At 35.6% G+C, this 20,840-nt stretch overlaps 2 protein-coding genes across 3 annotated transcripts; both read left to right on the forward strand.

Annotated features, from left to right (window-relative positions):
- The first annotated feature begins 250 nt into the window (after nucleotides 1-250).
- Nucleotides 251-12,165, forward strand: LOC115982671 (nitrate regulatory gene2 protein). 2 transcript variants are annotated; one of them, XM_031105342.1, is made up of 6 exons: nucleotides 251-456; nucleotides 1,958-3,107; nucleotides 3,448-3,522; nucleotides 7,588-7,787; nucleotides 9,051-9,274; nucleotides 11,084-12,165. In XM_031105342.1, the coding sequence occupies exons 2-6, from the start codon at nucleotides 2,006-2,008 to the stop codon at nucleotides 11,775-11,777; spliced, it is 2,295 nt and encodes a 764-aa protein (XP_030961202.1). In that variant the 5' UTR covers nucleotides 251-456; nucleotides 1,958-2,005; the 3' UTR covers nucleotides 11,778-12,165. The 2 variants fall into 2 exon arrangements, with proteins under 2 accessions (XP_030961202.1, XP_030961211.1); XM_031105351.1 differs by lacking the exon at nucleotides 251-456 and adding an exon at nucleotides 515-1,207.
- A 3,071-nt stretch (nucleotides 12,166-15,236) lies between these two features.
- LOC115982684 (F-box/WD-40 repeat-containing protein At5g21040) lies at nucleotides 15,237-17,694 on the forward strand. The gene is made up of 2 exons (XM_031105361.1): nucleotides 15,237-15,374; nucleotides 15,515-17,694. The coding sequence occupies exon 2, from the start codon at nucleotides 15,707-15,709 to the stop codon at nucleotides 17,414-17,416; it is 1,710 nt and encodes a 569-aa protein (XP_030961221.1). The 5' UTR covers nucleotides 15,237-15,374; nucleotides 15,515-15,706; the 3' UTR covers nucleotides 17,417-17,694.
- Nucleotides 17,695-20,840: the final 3,146 nt, after the last annotated feature.

A 20,840-nucleotide genomic window follows, 5' to 3' on the forward strand; every position in this document is an offset into this window, starting at 1 on the left:
CCAATAAACTTGTTTTTAATTATGCAGTAATTATAATTTATTCCAAAAATTTAATGTCATTAATTTAATGTTTTTTACTTTTTACCCCTCTAAAAGGAAAGCGAGTAAGACTCACGCACTACTACTTTCTGAGTAAGAAAAAGTAAAACTGGAAACTTTAGCAAAGTTGGGTTGGGAAGTGGGTTCCACAAAGCATAGTCCACAATACATGTCCTACATACAATGATGTGATCATATTCAAGTCTTTTCTTTCTTTCTATCTAATGTGCTTTTTTGCATGGAAACAGCCATAGCCCATGGGTCCATCTATAGATTCGCAAATTCTGTCCACCTCTCTTTCTCTCTCTCTCTCTCTCTATCAAACTCATAGACACATCTCTCCCTATGGGTTTTCTCTGAAATCCAAGTTCTCACAGTACTATACCCATTTTGATTGACTTCAATTCAACTCCTCAGGTACATCAAGTCCCACAATTTCTATTATCTTTTGCTTCTACATGCTGTTTTTTGTATTGGGTTTTGGTTGGTTTTGATTGAATTGAATTGCTTTGGTTTCTAATCTTATCTTGGTTGTTGTATGCTTTCTGTTCAATTATTAAAAAACTTCTTTGCTTTACTGTGCATGTTCAAGCTCTGATTTTTGGTATTGCTTTATGTGAATTTTGATCTGTTTTCATGCAATTCTGGTTTTTAGTGGACTGGGTTTATTCTTTATAGTGTTATTAGTTATAAACCTCTGGTGGGTTTGCCTTTTTCTTTTTGTTTGTTTTGTTAAACACAAGCATAAATAGAGTTTTCTAGATTATGGGTATTAACTTGGGAATCGGTTTCAAGCTAAAAAGAGTAGCAGTTCATGAATTTTCTGGAAATTTTGTGTTTTTAGTAACTTTATCTTGGTACAGTTATAAAGTTATGCTTTTTAGGACTAAATTATGAATATTCTATTCTTCATAGAGATAAAGATTCCCATTCTTCCATCACTTTCCTTTATTCGGGTTTTCTTCTTTATAGGCTGAGTTTTTGAGATTAGTGACTTTTGAGTTGGTTCCCTTTACTCTATTTTGTTGGTTTCTATAATGTTTTAGCATGAAACTAAAGCTATCTATTCTGAACATTCCCTTTTTATTATTCTATTCCTATCATTTACTCGAGCGGTTCAAGGGGACTTGGATTGATTTTCTTGTTTGAAGTTGAGAACTAGAACCTGGTCCGAATTATGATCTCTTATGGCATTTACATTCATCCTATGCTTTGTTTCTGGAAAGAAAATAGGGAAAGGACAGTGCTTACAAAATCAAGTCTTTTTCTTCTGGCTTTTTCACTCTTAATTGATTAGTTTAAAGTTTGACTGCTTTTCTTCTTTTTGTTGTTTGTTGTGGTTATGGTGCCAATATATTGTTATGCATTTCTTCATCAGATCTATTCGATGCATTTCTGTTTCATCTGGTGACATTTGTTTATTTATAATAACAAATTTGATGTAAGACTTGTAACTTTTGGCTGTTCATATACTTCCCCCTATTTTATATTTAGAAGTGGTTTCTTGAAGCATGAGTCTCATTTGTGCCTTTTACTTTTCTTGCAGTAATTTTCCATCTTGTACCCATCTTTTATCAAAGAATGTGTGTGATCTTGGGCTATTGATTGGTAGAAAAATACGGAGGAAACTATGATTTGAAATTTTGTATAATCTTTCACTTTTTGTTGCCATAAAGGGAAGGTGTGGAGTTGATAGAAACATGGTTATTCTATATTTTTAACTCTACTTCATGTGCTATAAAATGTTTTAAACAATGTTGAGTTTTAGAGAAGTTGGAGATTGATCTATTGCTACATGGCTTTTTTTTTTTGTTTGTTTGTTTGTTTGTTTGTTTGTTTGTTTATAAGTAAGTTTTGGCCCCAAGAGGAGTGACTTTTGATGTTTCTTTAATATTCTTGGTATCGAATAAATTTTCAGGGAGAAGCCTATTTCTGGGTTACGTGGTAAGAGTGATCTCTAATAGTAATGGGGGTATCAAGCTCTAAAATAGAGGAAGATAAGGCTCTGCAGCTATGTCGTGAAAGGAAGAAGTTTGTTAGGCAAGCACTTGACGGCAGATGTGCACTAGCAGCTGCTCATCTTACATATATTCAATCCCTTAAAACTACAGGAACTGCTCTTAGAAAATTTGTTGAGCCTGAAGCTCCTATAGAATCTTCTTTGTATACTTCTACCAATGCAACACCAGAACCACTTGCTTTAACTGAGAAGTCCCTTTCCCAGTTCTCATTCTCTTCTCCATCTGCCTCCCAACATGTAGATGCAACTGAAACCTTTTCTCCATCTCCGTCTCCTCCAAACCATAGTCAATTTCAGGCAAATCATGTGAGATTCAGGGGTACTTTGTCCAAAAAGGTTGAAGAAAAACCTTCTTTACCTGTTATAGGAACAGTAACCTCATCAACTACCCTGCAGAATACCACACCTCATTCCACTGAAAGACCTGAAACATCCTCATTTGAAGGTTCTTCCCTCCCCCAAGAAACTCCAGCATGGGATTATTTTGGTCTCTTTCATTCAGATGATAATGAGTTCTCTTATCAAGATGAGAAGGGGATGAACCAGGGGTTGGAGAATGCTGATGATATAAGACGGCGTAGAGAAGAGGAGGGAGTTCCTGAGATGGAAGATGAGGAGGAAAAGGCATCTTTTAATGGGAGGGAAGAATCTCAGGATTCAGATGATGAATTTGATGATGAGCCTCCCACGGAAACACTGGTCCGAAGGTTTGAAAATCTTAATAGGGCACAAAATCATGTTGCTGATAATGCTTCACCTAGTACGCCCTCTGCTGGAAATGAAGATTCAGATACTGAGTTCTTTAATGGGGAGAAAGACAACTCCCCTCCTTTGTCACCATTGAGAACCACATCTAAGGTTGTTGTGCTTCATACTGACACAAATAAAACACCACTGAAAGAAGATAGTATTGTGGCTAAGGACTTCTATTCAAGCATAAAAGATGTTGAATTTCTCTTTATAAAAGCATCTGAGTCTGGCAAAGAAGTTCCAAGGATGCTTGAAGCAAATAAGTTTCATTTCCGTCCAATATTACCAGGGAAAGAAAGTAAGATCTCTCTATTGTTTTTTTCCCTTGTCATTTGATCTCTCATGAATATTGGCTACTATGATTTGGTTAGAAAGTTGTATACACTATCAAGGCTGCAGGACAATACTCTGCTTTTTTATGCAGTTATCATTCATGTGCCCAGTCTGTAATGCAGCAGATATGTCCTGCATGAGTGGGGCTCATTGCTAATGCTTAAACAAATTTTTGATGTTTTCTAAAGGGCCAAGAGAAATTTTCTATTTTATGCTTATTACCAAAAGACTCTAGGAAGTTATTTGAGATTTCTTATCCTGATGTCTATTGGTAAAAGTCTTAACAAGAGAATCCTCTATTGTAGGAGGTGAGTCAATGGTATCTACATTCATGAAGGCCTGTTTCTCTTGTGGAGAGGACCCAAGCCAAGTTCAAGAAGGTAGGCTACTTGTCTTTTTTCTTTCAGATTACTTCACTCTTTTATGTCATAGAGGTACAACAAAAAATCATGTTTGGGAATTGAACAAACTTGGGCACTAAAATCCAGGATGTCCAGCATGGGATGAGTTCTTGGTTTCAAAAATGTTTTGGCCTGTTATGCTACATAGACTCATTTATGATTGTATTGGACATTCTGGAATTTCTATCTTAAAGATGCCATAATATAATTGTGTTAATCTACCAATAAATTCAAATGATGCCTGTCCTGTAATTGCATCCTATAATTTGCAACCTGTAGAACCTCATGCTACTTCAATTTGTAAGTTGTCCATAACCAGTTTGACAAACTCAGGATCATGCAAAAACATTTCAAGTTCCCTTCAATCTGGGAAATATACATGTATTGTAGTATTAACTACAAGAACAAGTCCTTCCAGTTTTCTTCTTGAGCTTGTTGCATATTCCAATTCTTGTAAATTAGGTGGAAAATATATAGATGAAGACTAAATGAAGAAAGGTTTTGATAAAATAATTAGAAAATGAAGAACAATAATTTTCTGGAAAGTATTCTCAAATGAATTAGTAGACTTTGTTTTCTTTCTAGGGAGACTCTTTTACACATAATATGCTATGTTGAATTAAAATATAATTTGGAGAATAAATAATCTGCAATGTCAATATCCAACATCAACAACAACCAAGCCTTAGTCCCAAAAATTTGGGGTCGGCTATGGACCCTCAACAAACTAGTAAGGGTTGGACACGTGTATTCTTTTCTGTTGTTCTATTCTATTTGAAGTCATATTCTTTGTTATTTCCTTAATTGATATATCCTTTTTTTTTTTACTTCTTTTATTAATATTATTTTGGTCTTCTTCTACCTTTTTATTTATTTATTTATTTTATAACTTGAATCAACTCACTTTTTCTCATTGATGTATTAATCTCTCTCCTTTGGACATGATAAAACCATTTCAAGTGACTCTCCCTCATCTTTTCATCAATGGGGGCCATCACTATTTTAAGTGAATTTTCTCATTTCAAATCCTATATTTCCTTGTATTTCTACTTACTCATTTTAACACTCTCATTTTAGCTACATTTATTTTATGAACGTATTGAACCTTACTCATTTTCTCATTTCAAATCCCAACATTCAGTCTTATAAAATTTTCCCTTTAACTTAATAGGTATTATTCTCCTAATGCACTTCCTTACTTCATCCACTCTGCTCTTATCTTATGACTCACATCCTCTTCACTCATACAATAATCTTGATATTCTTTGTTTGATGAAGTGGTTTGGATAATTGAAGCTTTAGAAAGTCTGTGATGATGAAATCTCCCTTTCCAACAGTGTAGCATCTGAGCTACAGTCTTTGGCATAACTCAAGCAATTCCAAATAGATGTTTGCCCAAATATCTCACGCCACCATTCAATAAAGTAAAAGATGGTCAACTAAGTCCCCGCTTTTCTTTCACTTGCAACACCAATCAATAATCATTAATTTCTGTTCTTGAAGATTGTCTATTGTCAAGATTCTACTTATCGCTGCTGTCCATGCATAGTTTCTGGAGACTTAGTGATGCAGGACAATCAAGAGGAAAATAAAAGAACAAGAAAATTAAAAAGATAACCCTAAGAATCAGCATTTATAGGTTACCTGAAATCAACAGCAAGCAAGAAAATTTAGGCATCAACACCTAAGGTGTCAGGAATCAGCACCCAACAATTTGGAAAATCTATAATTTGAAATTTCATTAATCAGTCGTCTCAAAATACAACCATCTATAATCCTTTTATAGAGCTTTTAGGAATAGAAAATAATCCTATCTGAAAGCTGAAACTAATCTCGAAACCAATCCCTATCTAAACTCAAATCTAATCCCCATCTGAATTTATAAATAAAAGTCTACAATAATCCAATCTCCTACGAGATAAAGAAAATTTGAAAATAATTTTGGTTGTGCTCCCGCATCCCTTAGACAATCCAAATTCTCCTTCATGGGAATGAAACTCCTATGGGACCCCTCAAGGCTTCATAATAATAGCAAACATCAAAGTTCCCTGCTTTTGAGGGTGTCTAAGATAATCGATCTTTCTCTGACCTTGAAGAGAAGTTGGAATACAAAAGCTAAAAGTTCCAAATCTTAATCATGAGGATACCAATTACATTGAGGATTCCAACTATGTCTCAACAACAACAACAACAACAATAACAAGCCTTGATCCCAAATTTTTTTTTGTTAAGTAATAACGTTTCATTGATATCAAATAAGAGTCACCCAAGTATACAGCAAGTATTGGGACAAACAATTAATTACAAACATTACATAAATCTAGCAAATCAACAACTGAAAATAACCAGTCCAATAAAGTAAAAAGGAATAACTTGAGATCAGGCGTAGTTCTCTCTATATCTTCAAAGCTCCTACTATTTCTTTCCCTCCAAATGCGCCACATCAAACAATGGGGGATATCCATCCATATATAATCATTCCAATGAAAATGAAACTGACATTGCCAGCAAGGTAGTAACTCAACAACAGATTTTGAAATCACCCAATACACTCCAAACAAACACAATACCATGGACCCCAAATATGAAGCAATAGGGAAATTCAGATATAGGTGATCAACTGATTCATCATTACGGTTATCAAAAAAAAAAAAAAAAACTGATTCACCATTACATTTGCACATATAACACTAATCTGTAATCCATACCCTCCTCCTTATAACTGTCAATCATCAGAATTTTCCCCAAGGCTGCAATTTATACAAAGAAAGCCACTCTAGGAGGGACCTTTGGCTTCCATATGCTTTTCCAAGGGAAAGATTGATCACTAGTGCCACCAAATAGTCGGTAATAATCATTGACCTTGAAGCCCTTTTTCTTATCTGGTTTCCAGCAGATCCTATCCTCCCCAAAATTTGGGATTCCAATTATGTGTGCCACACAAAATGACGAAATTGACACATCCTTATCAACTGCAATTCGATATAATTTTGGATAAACATCCTTCAAACTAGAATCCCCACACCACCAGTCATGGCAGAAGCAGATTTGATTATCATCACCCACAGAAAATTTACTTAACTCATTAAATTTTATCAACATGATAACAGTAGCATAATTCCCTTTGTGTTGTTTTTTCTTTTTCTGTACATATTTTTTTACCTGCTTCATTCTTCTTGTATGAAGTAGTTTTTTTTGTTAATAATATTTTCTTAACTATCAAAAAAAAAAAAAAGCATAATCTAATACTACAACTATATTTGAAAATTAGCATGTCAACATACCATTGGGGACCCTATTTCTGCCCCCTTTTGCCACTCCGAGACCTACAGGTTTTAAGAGACTGCCTAGGTAATTTGTCTTTTGATGTTGATTTTCACAGTTATGTGGACCACTGTCTCCAATATGCTATAAGGTGATGAACATAGGATGCTTTCCAGTCAATATAAATAGATAAAATAGGGTTTGTCATCCACAATCCTTAATGTTATCCTTAGTTGTATATGTCACAAGAATATGACAAGTTACAAAAGTAACTAAGCTGAATTTATTTGCCTATAGTTTATGTGTCCTATTTTATCTTTTAAATGGTATATTTCTTTATATTTTCTGCCACTGAGCTCTAACTCAAATGACACCTCTTCTTCTTGTAAGAGCAAGGTAAAGGGTGTGGTTGTAGCTTCAAAACCTATGCATGTGTAACTTACCAATAAAAAAATATCCCAAGATTTTCTTATACTCTTTTATGTTTAGATTGTATTTTTTTTATTAGTTTTAAAAGTAAGGGTTGTAATATATTTAGATTTTATATATCATTGAAACATATATTGTAGCTATAAAAGGGTTCAGAGCTCTATATAGCTAGAGTTTAATTCAAACGCCTCTGTCAGGCATGGTTCAAATTTTCTGTGAATGAAGTAGAATCTTCTTCTTTATAAACCACGTATATTAAGGTATTATATTATTTTATCTCTTCAATTAAGGTAAGTCTTGATCTATATACCTCAATTATTCAGCTAATCATTTTTTAAAATGTTTTTTTAGGCCCTGCTCAAGATTCCATAAAGTATTTGACTTGGCATAGGACAACATCATCCCGTTCCTCTTCATCCAGAAATCCATTGGGAGCGAACTCAAAAGACGATTTACATGAGCCCATTAATTTCTGCATGATCTCGGGCAGTCATGCCTCAACCTTGGATAGGCTATATGCATGGGAGAGGAAGCTATATGATGAAGTCAAGGTACTGTTGATCTCACAGCAGTTAAAGTGATATAATAATTATCATCTTCGTTCATCATTATTATTACTGTGATTGATATTTTCACTCTGTATGTGATATATTTTCTAATTTTGTCCTTTTTTCTCATATGAGCTGAAGAATGATTAATCTCCAATGCCTGTTATATTTTGATTTTTTGAATCAGTTGTTTAATCTTTATGGTATCATTTTTTGGGTGTTCAAGAAGTTAATTTTTGTGTTTCTTTTAATATTATCCTCTTCATATTTATTATCTGTTAAATTAAATTTCTTTATGAGCTTAGTATTCACCGTCTTGATCATAAAAAGTGAAGTTAGCTGAAATAACTTGCTCAACATGGAGATGTAGTTTTGCTTTTACCACTGCAATGTTTGGTATAGGGCATGACTTCACTTTCCCTGCTATTTTGGATAATCTGAATTATCAGACAAGCATAAATGTCACCATAATTTGAACAACTGAAAAAAGAAACCATGACTATGACATGATTTAGTGGATTCAGAAGTAGTTTTTTGTAAATATGATGAGAAAATGGCATTACAGTGGTAATGGTGAAGTGCATTGCAGTAACTCAATTTGCTCTTGTTAATACACTTATTTTTTAAGTCAAACAATATGCCATTTAAATGATGTAGTGGACCTTTAGAGGAAAATACTTTTTATAAAGCAGATTTTGTGTTGAAAGCAACTTTTGGTCCAACTGGGATAGGACAATGTTCAGCAGAAGCTAGATTAATGACCAAAGGTCAATATTTTGTATAAATTTGAACTGCAAAGACAAAGTAGGTAAGTTCTTCTCTTTTTTCTTTATCACTTAGACTTCCTTCTCTGTATATCTTTACCTAATTTGATATTTGTTGTCAACCATGTACCTGCCGATAAACAAGTATTATTCTTGATAATGTTGATCAAAGCAACCTAATACACACAAGACAAAAGATATACAGAATATCGCTAGGGCCTTGTAAATCTTGTGGATTTTTATCCAATAGGTATTGTGAAATATCCGAAAGTGTGGAAGTGCATGAGAAAGTGCAGAACTTGTTCTACAGGATGTATCAGCTCATCAGATCTGAAAGTCATACATAAATGTTGTCTAGTATATCTTGTAATATCTGTGATTAATGAATTTGAGGTGATAGGTGCTGTATGTTGAGCTGCTATGTCTTTTGAAATGTTTCAATATATGGGTAGTCCCTGATAACCATTTTTTAATGACTTACATAAAATTCTCGTAATTTTAGGCCAGCGGAATTGTCAGAAAGGATTACGACTTGAAGTGTAAAATTTTAAGACAACTGGAATCAAAAGGGGAAAGTTCCCAAAAAATTGATAAAACTCGTGCAGTTGTCAAGGATCTACATTCAAGAATCAGAGTTGCAATCCACAGAATTGAATCTATATCAAAGAGGATTGAGGATTTAAGGGACACAGAGCTCCAGCCACAACTTGAGGAGTTGATTGAAGGGTATGTGCCTTGTCTCTCATCATTACTTTATTTAAACAAAAATTCCATTAGGAACCATATATTGTTATGGATTCCAATAGTCATTAGCTATCTGGCACAGTTGCGGCTAAAAAACATTTAATATTTTTTTATGTCCATTAATTCAATTATATTTCATGATTCAACTCATTGAACTAAGCCTTAATCCAAAATAATTGGGGTTGGCCATTGCATTGTGTTGCTAGATCGTGAAGCCGCAAGTAGAAAGAATGAGCCAAACCAATGGGCCCTTTCAATCTAGTGCATGTCTTTATTTGAATTTTTACTGCACTTAGCCTTAGTTAGTACCATGTCTGCAATTACCCTCTAACAGTGATCATTTTCCATATACTAATTCACATCATTTTGGGCCTCCCTTTTACCCTTTTTGCTCTTTCCAGGTTAATGAAAATACTCATCTTTTATTATTAATTACACACACATACACCTAGTGAGTTTGGAACTCAAACCTCATCCTCCACCTTGCTTTTTTCAAGGAGAGGAAGTGCCATTTGAGTTAAAATACTTATTGTAATTCAACTACATTTCATTTCAGCAGATGAAAATCAATATGACCTCAGATATTTTTGTTACTTATCCAAAAAAAAAAAAGGAAAATAAATATGACCTCAGTTGGACCTTTGACCTTAGTTAGAAGGCCCATCTAAAGGAATTATTTTGTCAACTCTGTGCCAGTGATTTTGATCTAATAAAACACAAGAGCTTATCAAAGTTGGGCTTTTGGCCGAACATCAAACCATGTTGTTGGGCATTTCGAGGTTAAAAAATAATGGAACAGTCCTATCCTGTTTGTTAGCTTGGTGTCTATCAGAGTTCATATAAGTATTTTGGTGAGTTGATTTCATTGCATTCAAGGCTTGTTGGCCTACTGATATGATTCATGGAAGTAGGTCATGAACCAGTTACCAAATACCAACATATTACCTCCATTGAGACTTGGCATTTCCTATTTTTTCCCTATGATTGATGCCTAACTTCTCTTCTTATTGATTTATGGGGCTTTATATTTTGAAAGCCCAATAACTTTGTGCCATGTTTACCTATTTCAAAGGATTAAAGTGGGGTAGCGATAGCTTTTTACTATACACACACATTCTTTTATACTGTTATAGCTTCCCCCCCTCCCCCCCCAAAAAAAAGAAAAAAATGCCTCACAACTTTATTCTCTCTCTCTCTCTCTCTAATCTTTTAAAATTTTAAATTGATCAGTTTCACACAGACCCTATGGGTTTTGAACCCACAACCACAGCATCCACCTTGTTGTTTCAAGGAAAGGAGGTATCATTTGAACTGGAACTTGTTGGCTACTCTTGCTTTCTGTTGTTGTTTACTGCTACTTTATATCATTGCTTACTGTTGCTTTTCCCTAGGAAGGTCATAGAGGAAATGGGTTGAATCAAAATAGAAATGATTGACTTACAACATGATTATAAAATTTGAAGTGATAATTAAACATGTACAGCCCATATCATAAAGGTGACACATTTGGGCATTGTTAAGACCAATATCAACTCCTAACCATCATATGTATACATTAGTTTTTTTCTGGGATCATATTTCTATACATATATATTTGCTCTTTAGCCTGCTAGCAAATTACAAAACAGTATAATCATGAAAGAGCTATTTTCAGTTATTCAATACACACTTAAGTCTCCACGGATTGAGCTTTTTATATTTCTCTGGTTTATTTACATGTCTTTTTTATTTTGATTATTTTAAGTGCTTCACTTTTGAGTTTCATTATCAATCTTTGCAAAATAACTGCAGGTTAAGTAGGATGTGGGAAGTGATGTTTGAGTGCCACAAGCGCCAGTTTCGCATCATTTCAATAGCATTGAACAATGGCAACACTAAAATCTCCATACACTCGGAATCACATCGCCAGATTACTTTCCATCTTGAAAATGAACTCAGTTTTCTATCATCAAGTTTTACAAAGTGGATCGGTGCTCAGAAGTCCTATCTTGAGGCTATAAATGGATGGCTTTACAAATGTGTCTCAATTACACAAAAACATTCGAAAAGAAAAAAGAAGCAACCACCCCCACCCTTGAGCAAGTATGGCCCTCCAATATATACAACCTGTATTTTCTGGTTGGACAAGCTTAAAACTTTGTCTGAAGCCAAGGAACTTGTAGATTCTATAAAGAATTTAGCAGCTGAAACTGCCCGCTTTGTACCACGTCAAGAAAAGAACCAGGGGAAGGATGTGAATCATCGATTTTTGCCATCGTGGAAGGCTGATAATGAGAGTGATTCAACAAAGCCGCTGAAAGATGAAGCTTCAGGGGACTGGATTTCAGGTTTTGATGGTTTTCAATCAAGCTTGGTGGAATTTCTGCGGCATTTGAATAACTTTGCAGAGTCTTCTGTAAAAATGTATGTTGAACTTGAAGAGGCTATCAAAACTGCTAAGACTAATTATGGTCTTTTATCTAAGTCACAGAAGAGGGAGGAATGACATCACTCTCTCAAGCTCCAATAAATGGTGTTTTAAGATGTCTATAGAAAACTTGAAGAATTTCAGATGTGAATTCAATTGGAAAAGGCATTGTATATGGCGAAACAAATAAAAAGGGGAATTGGTCTCAACAGAAAATAAAGGAACTGGTTAAGAAATCCTAATTTGGAGATGTTATAAAAGAGATGGTAATTGTAGGTGAAAGATGTAATTACAAGGGCTGGTAGCCACAAAGAGAGGTTTCTTTTTCTTTTTCTCAATGTAACAGAACTTGTATAGTTTTTCTATTGTGAACATAGGAACACTGGTAAAGTGCCAGCCCCCATTCTATCTAATAATTAGATAATGCATAGTTGTATTCAGTTGGTACCTACCCTATTTAATTTTATTGCTTTTGCTTGAAGGTTTATCTTTTTGTTATGCAATTGCTCCAATTTTTAGTGGTTAGTCACAATGCTTGCCTGCTGGTCTATATCTATTGCTGCCAAAAATATTCAGGTTTATACTCTCAACTGCTGAGCTAGCATTGGGTTCTGATAATTTTTTTTCTTACTTATTGCTGGGGAGACCTCTTTTATTTGCAAGTAGGTTTAAAGATGCAACTGTCAATGGTTAAGATCATGGTTTTGCAGCATAAATTATTAGGGAGGCAGATTAAAGTTCCAATTTGCACTGGGAGTAAATTTGGATGTTGAGAACTGAATGGGATTGAACTGCTTATAGTTTAGAGAAGTGCGTTCACAACATTTTCACAATAAATCATAAGTGGTAAGTTGTTGTCGGTTCTAATTTAAGCCTATCACCGAAATTACTTTTTTGTCCACTAATAACAATTCTTAACAACTTGTTACTTATGATTTGTTGTGAAAGTGTTGTAAAAATATTGCAGACATAAAATTTCTCTATAGTTTATGTAGTGCTTATTAACATCTCAACAAGGCCTTTAAGGTCATCAACCAACCTAGCCTCTCTATTACCATTTCTATACACAAAAGCATACTCACAGGAACAAAAGCGATGCTTGCTAATACTCATAAATTTAATTTGAGAAATAGAAAAAGGCAATTTTAGAATACAAATAAAATAATATCATAAAAACTGTTGAGGGTCATTTGTGAGAATCCAAGTAAAAAGAAGAAAAGCCCAACGACAAGGGCAGCAAAGAATTGGCAAGCAGATGGCAAAACCATTAGGCCCAAGCGGCAGGAATAATGGATCACAGGTCCATGAAATAAACAAATGGGCCTTGAAGAGGCAAGTGGGCTTAAATAAACCTGGAAATAGAGAAATAGCATACCCATGGGCAGTATATGATGTAGAAGAGTGAGAAAGGGCTGCTGCAAGCCCAAAGTAATGCAAACAAAAAAAGTAAGGGGTTAATGGTAAGCCCATGAACCCTAAGGATGAGAATAAGGTAATTGGGTCAGGGAAACCTAATGAAATTAGTAAAAGCTCATAGGAATGCAGAGTTAGTAAAAGCGTCAAGGAAGCCCAAAGAAAGCAAGTGGGCCAAAGATGCTCAAGAGAAAGACAAAAGGGACACAGGAGCCCATAAGTAGGAAAACCAATGGTCATACCAAGCCACTAGGGGAAAGAGTAAACGGCTGGTCCAAAGAGACCCAGCAAGATTGAGTTATTACAGCAGAAATAACAGAATAATATGGCAGGAAATGAGGGCAATCAAGAAGTGGGCCAAAGAAATATAAGACCCATTATCAAATAAGGCCCAGCTCCTAAGAGGAGCAGGAAATCGAAAAGCAACCCACATAAAAGGTCAAAGAAAACAAACGATAGGCTATGTAAGCAAGCCTTTAGACCACGGCAAACGAATGAGCAGCAGGCAAATTTTGGACACATATGGAAGGAAGGCACACGCAAGGCCCAGGTACCACCAGCTTGTACCTAGCCAATACAAGACATGGTAAGGTCGTGGGTCAGAGATTCAGAGGGCATGGTTTGGTGGTGGGGAGAGGGGAAAAATCTATTTTTGAGGTTCCGGCTTAGGTTCTTTCGGGGAAGTGTCCTGTTGGGATGACTTACTACCCAAAAGAAGCAAGTTGAATTGGAATCATTAGGTACATGCCATGAGGAATAAGGAGAGAAAAAGAACCCAGATCGTAGCAGGAAAGGGTGCTATGGCAGACAAACAAACAAAATACCCCTCTTTGTCTGGTGATGAGGGGGTGGCAGACAGACGAACCAGTGGTGGTCGGCTAGTACACCCAGACCAGACAAAGGAGATTAAGGGCTAAAACAGTAAAATCCGGTCACGGCATGCACTATAAAAAGAGAACCTTGCCGTGAACAAAAAACAGGGTAAGAATAGAAATAGGAATTCAAAAAGAAAGACTAGAAAATAGAAAAGAAACAAGTGGAAGGGAAAGAAGGAAAACAACCAGAAAGAAAATAAAGTGAGAATTAGAATGGCAGACATGCACCAGTAGATTGATTCCCTCTCTCCCTTACAAAATCCTGCTCTCTGTTAAAACCAAAAGGGGTCTTTGTGCATCAACCATTCAGGTCCGTTTCTCTCAGGGCAGTTAATCTCCACGGTAGGATTTTTCCTGAGAGATTAATTGCGTTAAGAAGGAACGTTCTTTCATCTCTAGTTTTGCTCCTGTGGACCAAATTTTAGTCGATTTCTTCATCTTCTGATTAACCCATACATATTACTATTTGCTCCCTTTTGTTCTGTTCTTTTCTTTCTGTAAAAGTAATTATTATTACTGTGATTGTGTTTGGGGATTATTTGGTCATTTCTTACCAAGTAGCCAGATATTTTATTTTTTATTATTATGTCTGTCTGCCTGCCACAACTTGTCTGAAACAGCTCTGCCTGCCGCAAGTACATTTCTGGCAAACCAGGCTTAGTTTGAGCACAAGCAGGATCAAATTGAGTTGCGGTTGGATCGGTCTCAACTCTCTTATCCAGAAAACTTGGGCCTAGTGCAGCAAGAAGCAGCCCAAACACTACTAGCATAACCCCCCACTTTACAAAAACATCTTACACAAGTATAGCAGTGTTCTTGCTTGTCAAATGTACATGTGTATGATACATATATTCTTAGAAAATTCTACATCATTTTACAGAAATCTTATATGCTCCTTTTTTTTTTTTTAAATTAAAAAAAAGGGAAAATTTTCCACCATAAAAAAAGGGTTACGCATTTTTATAAGCCACAGATGGTGGATATACATCTTTGCTTCTTATCGAGCTGGCCCAAATGTGCCAGCATTGTTCAAGGCCCAATATCCAACCAAGTACACCTATTTTTATATTTTTTTAATTGTCATTTTCTTTTGTAGGTAAATATAATAATATATTTTTTATTATGGAAAATATTTTATTTTAGTCCAACCAATCTATGACGTTGATTCTTAGTCCTTATCTCCACCGTTGATTCATTGGCATTTAAACGGTGATAGAAACATTTAAAAATCACCTCTTTGACCCAAAGACTCTTTTCCTCCCCAACTAATTTTCTCTCACAATATTGTACAAACCAAAAAAAAAAAACAAATTACCTAACGCAAAGTATAACAAACTCTCTCTCTCTGTACCTTCCAAATTCCAAGGCTAGTGTTATAATCTCTGAGGTATTTTTGTAGACTCAGATCTTTCTCACCTATATTTCAATTTCATTTTTCTAGTTTACTTTTTAGCTCTAATCAAAATTTTCTGGGTCTTAGTTTGATCATACTGATTCTCAATTTATTTTTTCTGTTGACTATATCAGGTTGTTCTTATCATTTTTGTGTAGTGCAGCTAGTTTTATCAATTGGGTTGTCCTTCATTTTTGTTATTAGATTAAGAATTTTGGTTAAAAAAAAAATCTGGGTTTGAGTCGAAATAAGGTTTGTTTTTTTGCAATTTGGGGATTGAGTTTTCGACCCGTGAATTCAAGTCTTTGGGTTCAGAGTTTTATTTTATGGAATTTGTATGCCAAAAGGGTACTGAGGATTCTAAAAAGTTGGTATCTTGTGTAGAAAATTCTTGTGTAGAACACATTGAACCTAATCAATTCAATTCCAAACTCAAAGGCAAAGAAACTGCATTGTCAAATCTCACATTTGATTCCAAACCCGAAAACGAGAGGATTGTGAAACCAAAACCCGTGTCGAAATTTCATTCTAAGAAGGCAATTGTAAGCTCTAACAAGTCAAAACAGCCATTGTCTGGTGATGATGTTTGGCCCAATTTTCGTCGGTCAATCACTGACCTTCCTCCGGCATTAATATCCGAAATCCTTAACTGCCTTGATCCAAAAGAGCTTGGTATTGTTTCGTGTGTCTCAGAAAGTCTTCATAGGCTTGCCTCTGAGCACCATGTGTGGAAGGAATTCTATTGTGAGAGGTGGGGACTTCCAATAGCTCCAACACCTTTGGATTCGGGGTTTTCTGATGAGAAGTCATGGAAGGAACTTTATGTGGAGAGGGAGTTTAGGAGTAACACGTTTATGGGACGTTATAGTATGGATGTTATGTATGGTCATGCTGAAGCAGTTCGTACTGTTTTCCTTTTGGCTTCTGCAGAGCTTATTTTCACTTCAGGATATGACTCGGTTGTTAGAATGTGGAGCATGGAAGAAGGGTTGTCGATTGCATCCTCACGACCACTTGGTTGTACTATCCGAGCAGTTGCAGCAGATACAAAGCTTTTGGTTGCTGGTGGTACCGATGGATTTATCCATGGTTGGAGGGCAGTGGAGGGGCTGCAACACTTGTTTGACCTTAGGGGTTGTCAAAGCCAGAGTACAGAGTTCCGAGTATGGGAGCATGAGGGACCGATAACTTCTCTTGCTTTGGATCTTACAAGGATGTATAGTGGTTCATGGGATATGACTGTCCGTGTATGGGATCGTTTTTCAATGAAGTGCTTAATGGTTTTGAGGCATAGCGATTGGGTGTGGGGACTTGCCCCTCATGATACTACAGTTGCTAGCACATCAGGTTCAGATGTATATATTTGGGATTCCAGTAGTGGGACTTTGATCACCATTATTTATAGTGCTCATGTTGGTAATACTTACTCCTTGGCGAGAAGCCATACTGGAAATTATCTTTTCACCGGAGGAGAAGATGGTGCAATACACATGTTCGAGATTGCAAGACATTGCACTGGAACTACTGTTTCTCAAGTTTCTACATGGATTCCACACTCGGGTCCTGTGCATTCCCTTGCATTTGAGTTTCCATGGCTTGTTTCAGCTTCTAGTGATGGAAAGCTTTCACTAATAGATGTAAGAAAGCTGCTAGGAACTTGCAAAGGCAAGAGCATTTCAAGGACCAAGCATGTGGACAAAAATGATGTGGAGCCTCCACAGAGGATGTTACACGGATATGGGAGCAACCTGTTCTCAGTTGACATTGGTGCTGATCGGATAGTGTGTGCAGGGGAGGAAGGTGCTGTTAGGATCTTTAATTTCACACAAGCATTAGAAATTGAGAAGAGGACTCGTGATTTAAGACGAATACGGTTAGATAATAGGATGAGGCGGCGTAAGCTCCAAATAGAGATGAACAGTAAAGGTGGTCGGACTGATCAATGTTCAGTTGCAGCTAAGAAGAACACAGTTAATGGTGATAGGGGTAGTGCTTGGCACAATAAGCGTGGGGTGAGCAGCAAGCTGAAGGCGTAGCAGCAGATAACAAGTACTGGTTGATGTTCGGTTCCGTCATTCTTTCACACTTTGTGGGCATTTTAGCGTAAGGATGGTGTAAAATTTATTTTCTAAGCAGGCAAGCTGACTTATGGCCAAAAAAAAAAAAAAGAAGGTAGGTAAGCTGACTAATTGTGGTTTTATCGTGCTATATTTGAATTATAAACATGGTGTTCATTTAATATTAGTTGTTACATACTTTGTTATGTTCAGTTGGTTCCTTGCTGTAAGCATCTCAAATTATAGTTTCCATTCTTCTCTGGCACAAAGTTGGTTTTCTTTGTCAAATGTGGTGGAAGTATGTGAATATGGTGGTTTAGTTTGGAGCGTATTAATGTGCACACCTCTCTGCGTGTGTACGTCCAATATTTGGTCTAAGGTTTTCATTCTTTGAGATGGTCACTGAACCTTTTAAAAGTATGTTGTGCATGCGTGTGTGTGGCCCAAGGTTTTCATTTTGATCAAAAGTTCATCAAATCTTCTCAGAGTATGCATATTTGTGTTAATGTGTGTGACAGAGTCTCCAAATTTGTCCAAAGCCATTTTGTTTAACGGTCATGGAATTTTTGCAAAATTTGTTGAACAGAATGTGGGTGGTGTCTTTGTGTGCATGCGCAACTATCATGCGCATCTATATATATGTCACTGCAAGGTTGTTTTCTGGCTATTAAGAGTTGGTTACATAGATCAGGGTGGGAATGAATTGTTGGACTTGTTAGGGATGAATAAATGTTAGATAGTTGTAATAGACTAGGATGAGTTTTTACTCGTTATTAAGAGTTGGATATCTAGACAAGGGTGCAAATAAATTGTTGGATTTGTTATATTAGTTTCCTTGTTTTGGGGTGAATAGATTAGGATGAGCTTTCTTTTGAATTTCATCTTTATCTTGTAAAATCTTATACTAATATGACTAGATGTTGAATAAGGAAGATAGTTGAAAGCTTGTTATTTAGTGAAAGTTCACTTTGGAGGTTGGTTTGTTTCAAACTTATGCATAATTCTATCCCTTGTGAGATGGCATGTAACAATTGACATAAAAGCAAACAGTGGGCAATTCATGCATTAAGTGAGTAGACACTAAGCTTGGCTCTTTAGTGGGGGATGTTAGATGCATCTATTTTATTTATTTTCATCACTTTAAGGGATAAATCAATCTTGTACGTCAGGTAGAATGAATTTTTTAAACTTATTTAGCAAAAAACATATTGGGTGAGTTTCCTTTTGTATTCATCTTTATCTTGTAAAGCCATATATTTATATGACTGGATGTTGAATTAGGACGGTAGATGAAATCTTGTGATTAAGTGAAACTTCACTTTTGGAGGTTGGTTTTTCTTAAAGAAAACTAATTGTTTGGAAATAGTTCTGCACTGTTATTCTATTCTATCAATGGCAGATTTGGAAAGCCATTTATTCAATGTTTGGAAAGTGATTCCGTTTAGCCTTTCTTCCATCTCCCTTAATTCAAACATACTTAGAATATGCTTGTTAGTTGTTACTATGTTTTACTCATGATAACTTTGAACTCTGCCATATTTTTAGATTCAGTCCTTCTGGATCGAGTCCCATTCTGTTCTAAATGTTTGCGATCTGATGTCAATTCATTTCTACTCATGAGTTCATGACGAGACAGGAAGGTTTCAAAAATTCGATTCCTCTTTACTCTTTAGTGGGATAAACTAACTTCTTTTATTTTCTTGTTTGCAATAATACATAATGTCACCTGACTAGCAACCAACCTAAGCTCACCGGCAAGGTATTTGGAACCCAATTACCAAGTTTATCAAGCATAATAGGAGGTCAAATTCTTGTTTCTGGGGTGGGTCTGTGATTTCCAAGTAAATTTCTTTAGTAAATGATAAGATCGGTATCCTTAACGAGTAGTCATATATGGGTTGCTTTGAACTTGTAAAATGGTTTATAAACTGATCACTCTTCTTTCAACATGGTACAGATTAGTTGCATCTCGCCATCTCCTCAGTGGTGTTTAGGAAATCGTCTGAGACCATATTTGGTACGGCATTTGAATTAAACCATGGAATATGATTGTAGATGTATTCAAAGTAAGCTTTTTTTTTTTTTCCTTTTTTCCTTTTTAATTGTGTCCTCCAACTCCAACCAGGAGGTCTCTGAGCTAAACATCAAATTCTTTAATAAAAAGGCCATGACACCTAACCTATGCGGCGCTTTGTTGCATTGTCTCAGCATATACCAACGATCAACTATTCTTACTTTGTTGGCATGCATATGTTAAAGAGAAATTAGTTTGGAAGAGAAAAGTTTTTGGGAAATTCCAATCACGCCCAAGACCGACTGTTCTTGGAGTTATTTGAAAAAATTGAAGTTGAGGAGTTTAATTAAGTCGGTCTTGGAGTTGGATGAAAAAATTGCAGTTAAGGAGTTTAATTAGAACTTTAATGCAATATAAGATTAGTGATGGAGCTTCTATTTATATGTGAAATGATTTATGGCCTAAGATGCACCGATACGAGTATAAGTACGACACAGTGACATGAACAATTTTTGAAAAATTATAACATAAAATAGATGATACAACACCAGTATGACATGGGTACGACACCCTAAATGAAGTGTCGGTACATCTTAGTTTATGCTATTCAAACGGTCATATTCTCAAGTTATTGTCATCGAGTCATTTATGGTTCAGGTAGGTTTGTAAGAGCAAAAAAAAAATATATATATATATATATATATGTGTGTGTGTGTGTGTGTGTGTGTGTGTAGGGGGGGGGGGGGGGTGCATAGCCTCCAGCTAGGTCTGAACAACTGGTGCAAATTCAAAGCAGACTATTTGAGGAGCAAAATTATTGGAAAGGCTTATGAAGTAATAACCTTGCCTGCCCCCAATGACAAGTTCAATTGTTCACACGCTTGGAATCATGGAATGGCGTTAAGGGGCAAAAAAACCAGGGGTGATGTGGTGGAGAAGCCTGTGGTTTAGGGCCCGTTTGGTATATTTGCTTAAAAACAAAAAATTGTTGTTTAAAAATTTTTGTGGAAATACGTGTGAGTGAAAAAGTGTGTGAAAATACATAAATTGTTGTTTAAAAACTGAAAATTGTTGTTTAGAAACACTCACCAAACACTCCCTTAATATCTTCTTCTAATCATAAAATTGATAAGAAAGGTCCCACCAAAAAAAAATTGATAAGAAAGGAGGCTTTTTTTTTTTTTTTTAATCTGACAATCAGAAAATTAACCTGTCCTATATTTGAAGTGGAAAAAGTGATAAATTATCTATTGTTTTTCAGAAATTTAATTAGTTAAAAAATGGTGAATTTAAAAGTTTAATCATTTTTTTGGGGGGTAATAAAGGAATAACATAAAACATCAGAAGAAATTAGTACGAGTTACATAACAATACAATTTAAGAGCCCCA

The sequence above is a fragment of the Quercus lobata genome, chromosome 1, assembly GCF_001633185.2.
Source record: "Quercus lobata isolate SW786 chromosome 1, ValleyOak3.0 Primary Assembly, whole genome shotgun sequence".
Taxonomy (NCBI): domain Eukaryota; kingdom Viridiplantae; phylum Streptophyta; class Magnoliopsida; order Fagales; family Fagaceae; genus Quercus; species Quercus lobata.

Coding starts and splice junctions, on each gene's coding strand:
- LOC115982684 (XM_031105361.1), top strand. CDS start 15,707: ATGGAATTTGTATGCCAAAAGGGTACTGAGGATTCTAAAAAGTTGGTA.
- LOC115982671 (XM_031105342.1), top strand. CDS start 2,006: ATGGGGGTATCAAGCTCTAAAATAGAGGAAGATAAGGCTCTGCAGCTA. Junction 3,523..7,587: donor CCCAAGCCAAGTTCAAGAAG/GTAGGCTACTTG, acceptor ATGTTTTTTTAG/GCCCTGCTCAAGATTCCATA. Junction 9,275..11,083: donor CTTGAGGAGTTGATTGAAGG/GTATGTGCCTTG, acceptor AAATAACTGCAG/GTTAAGTAGGATGTGGGAAG.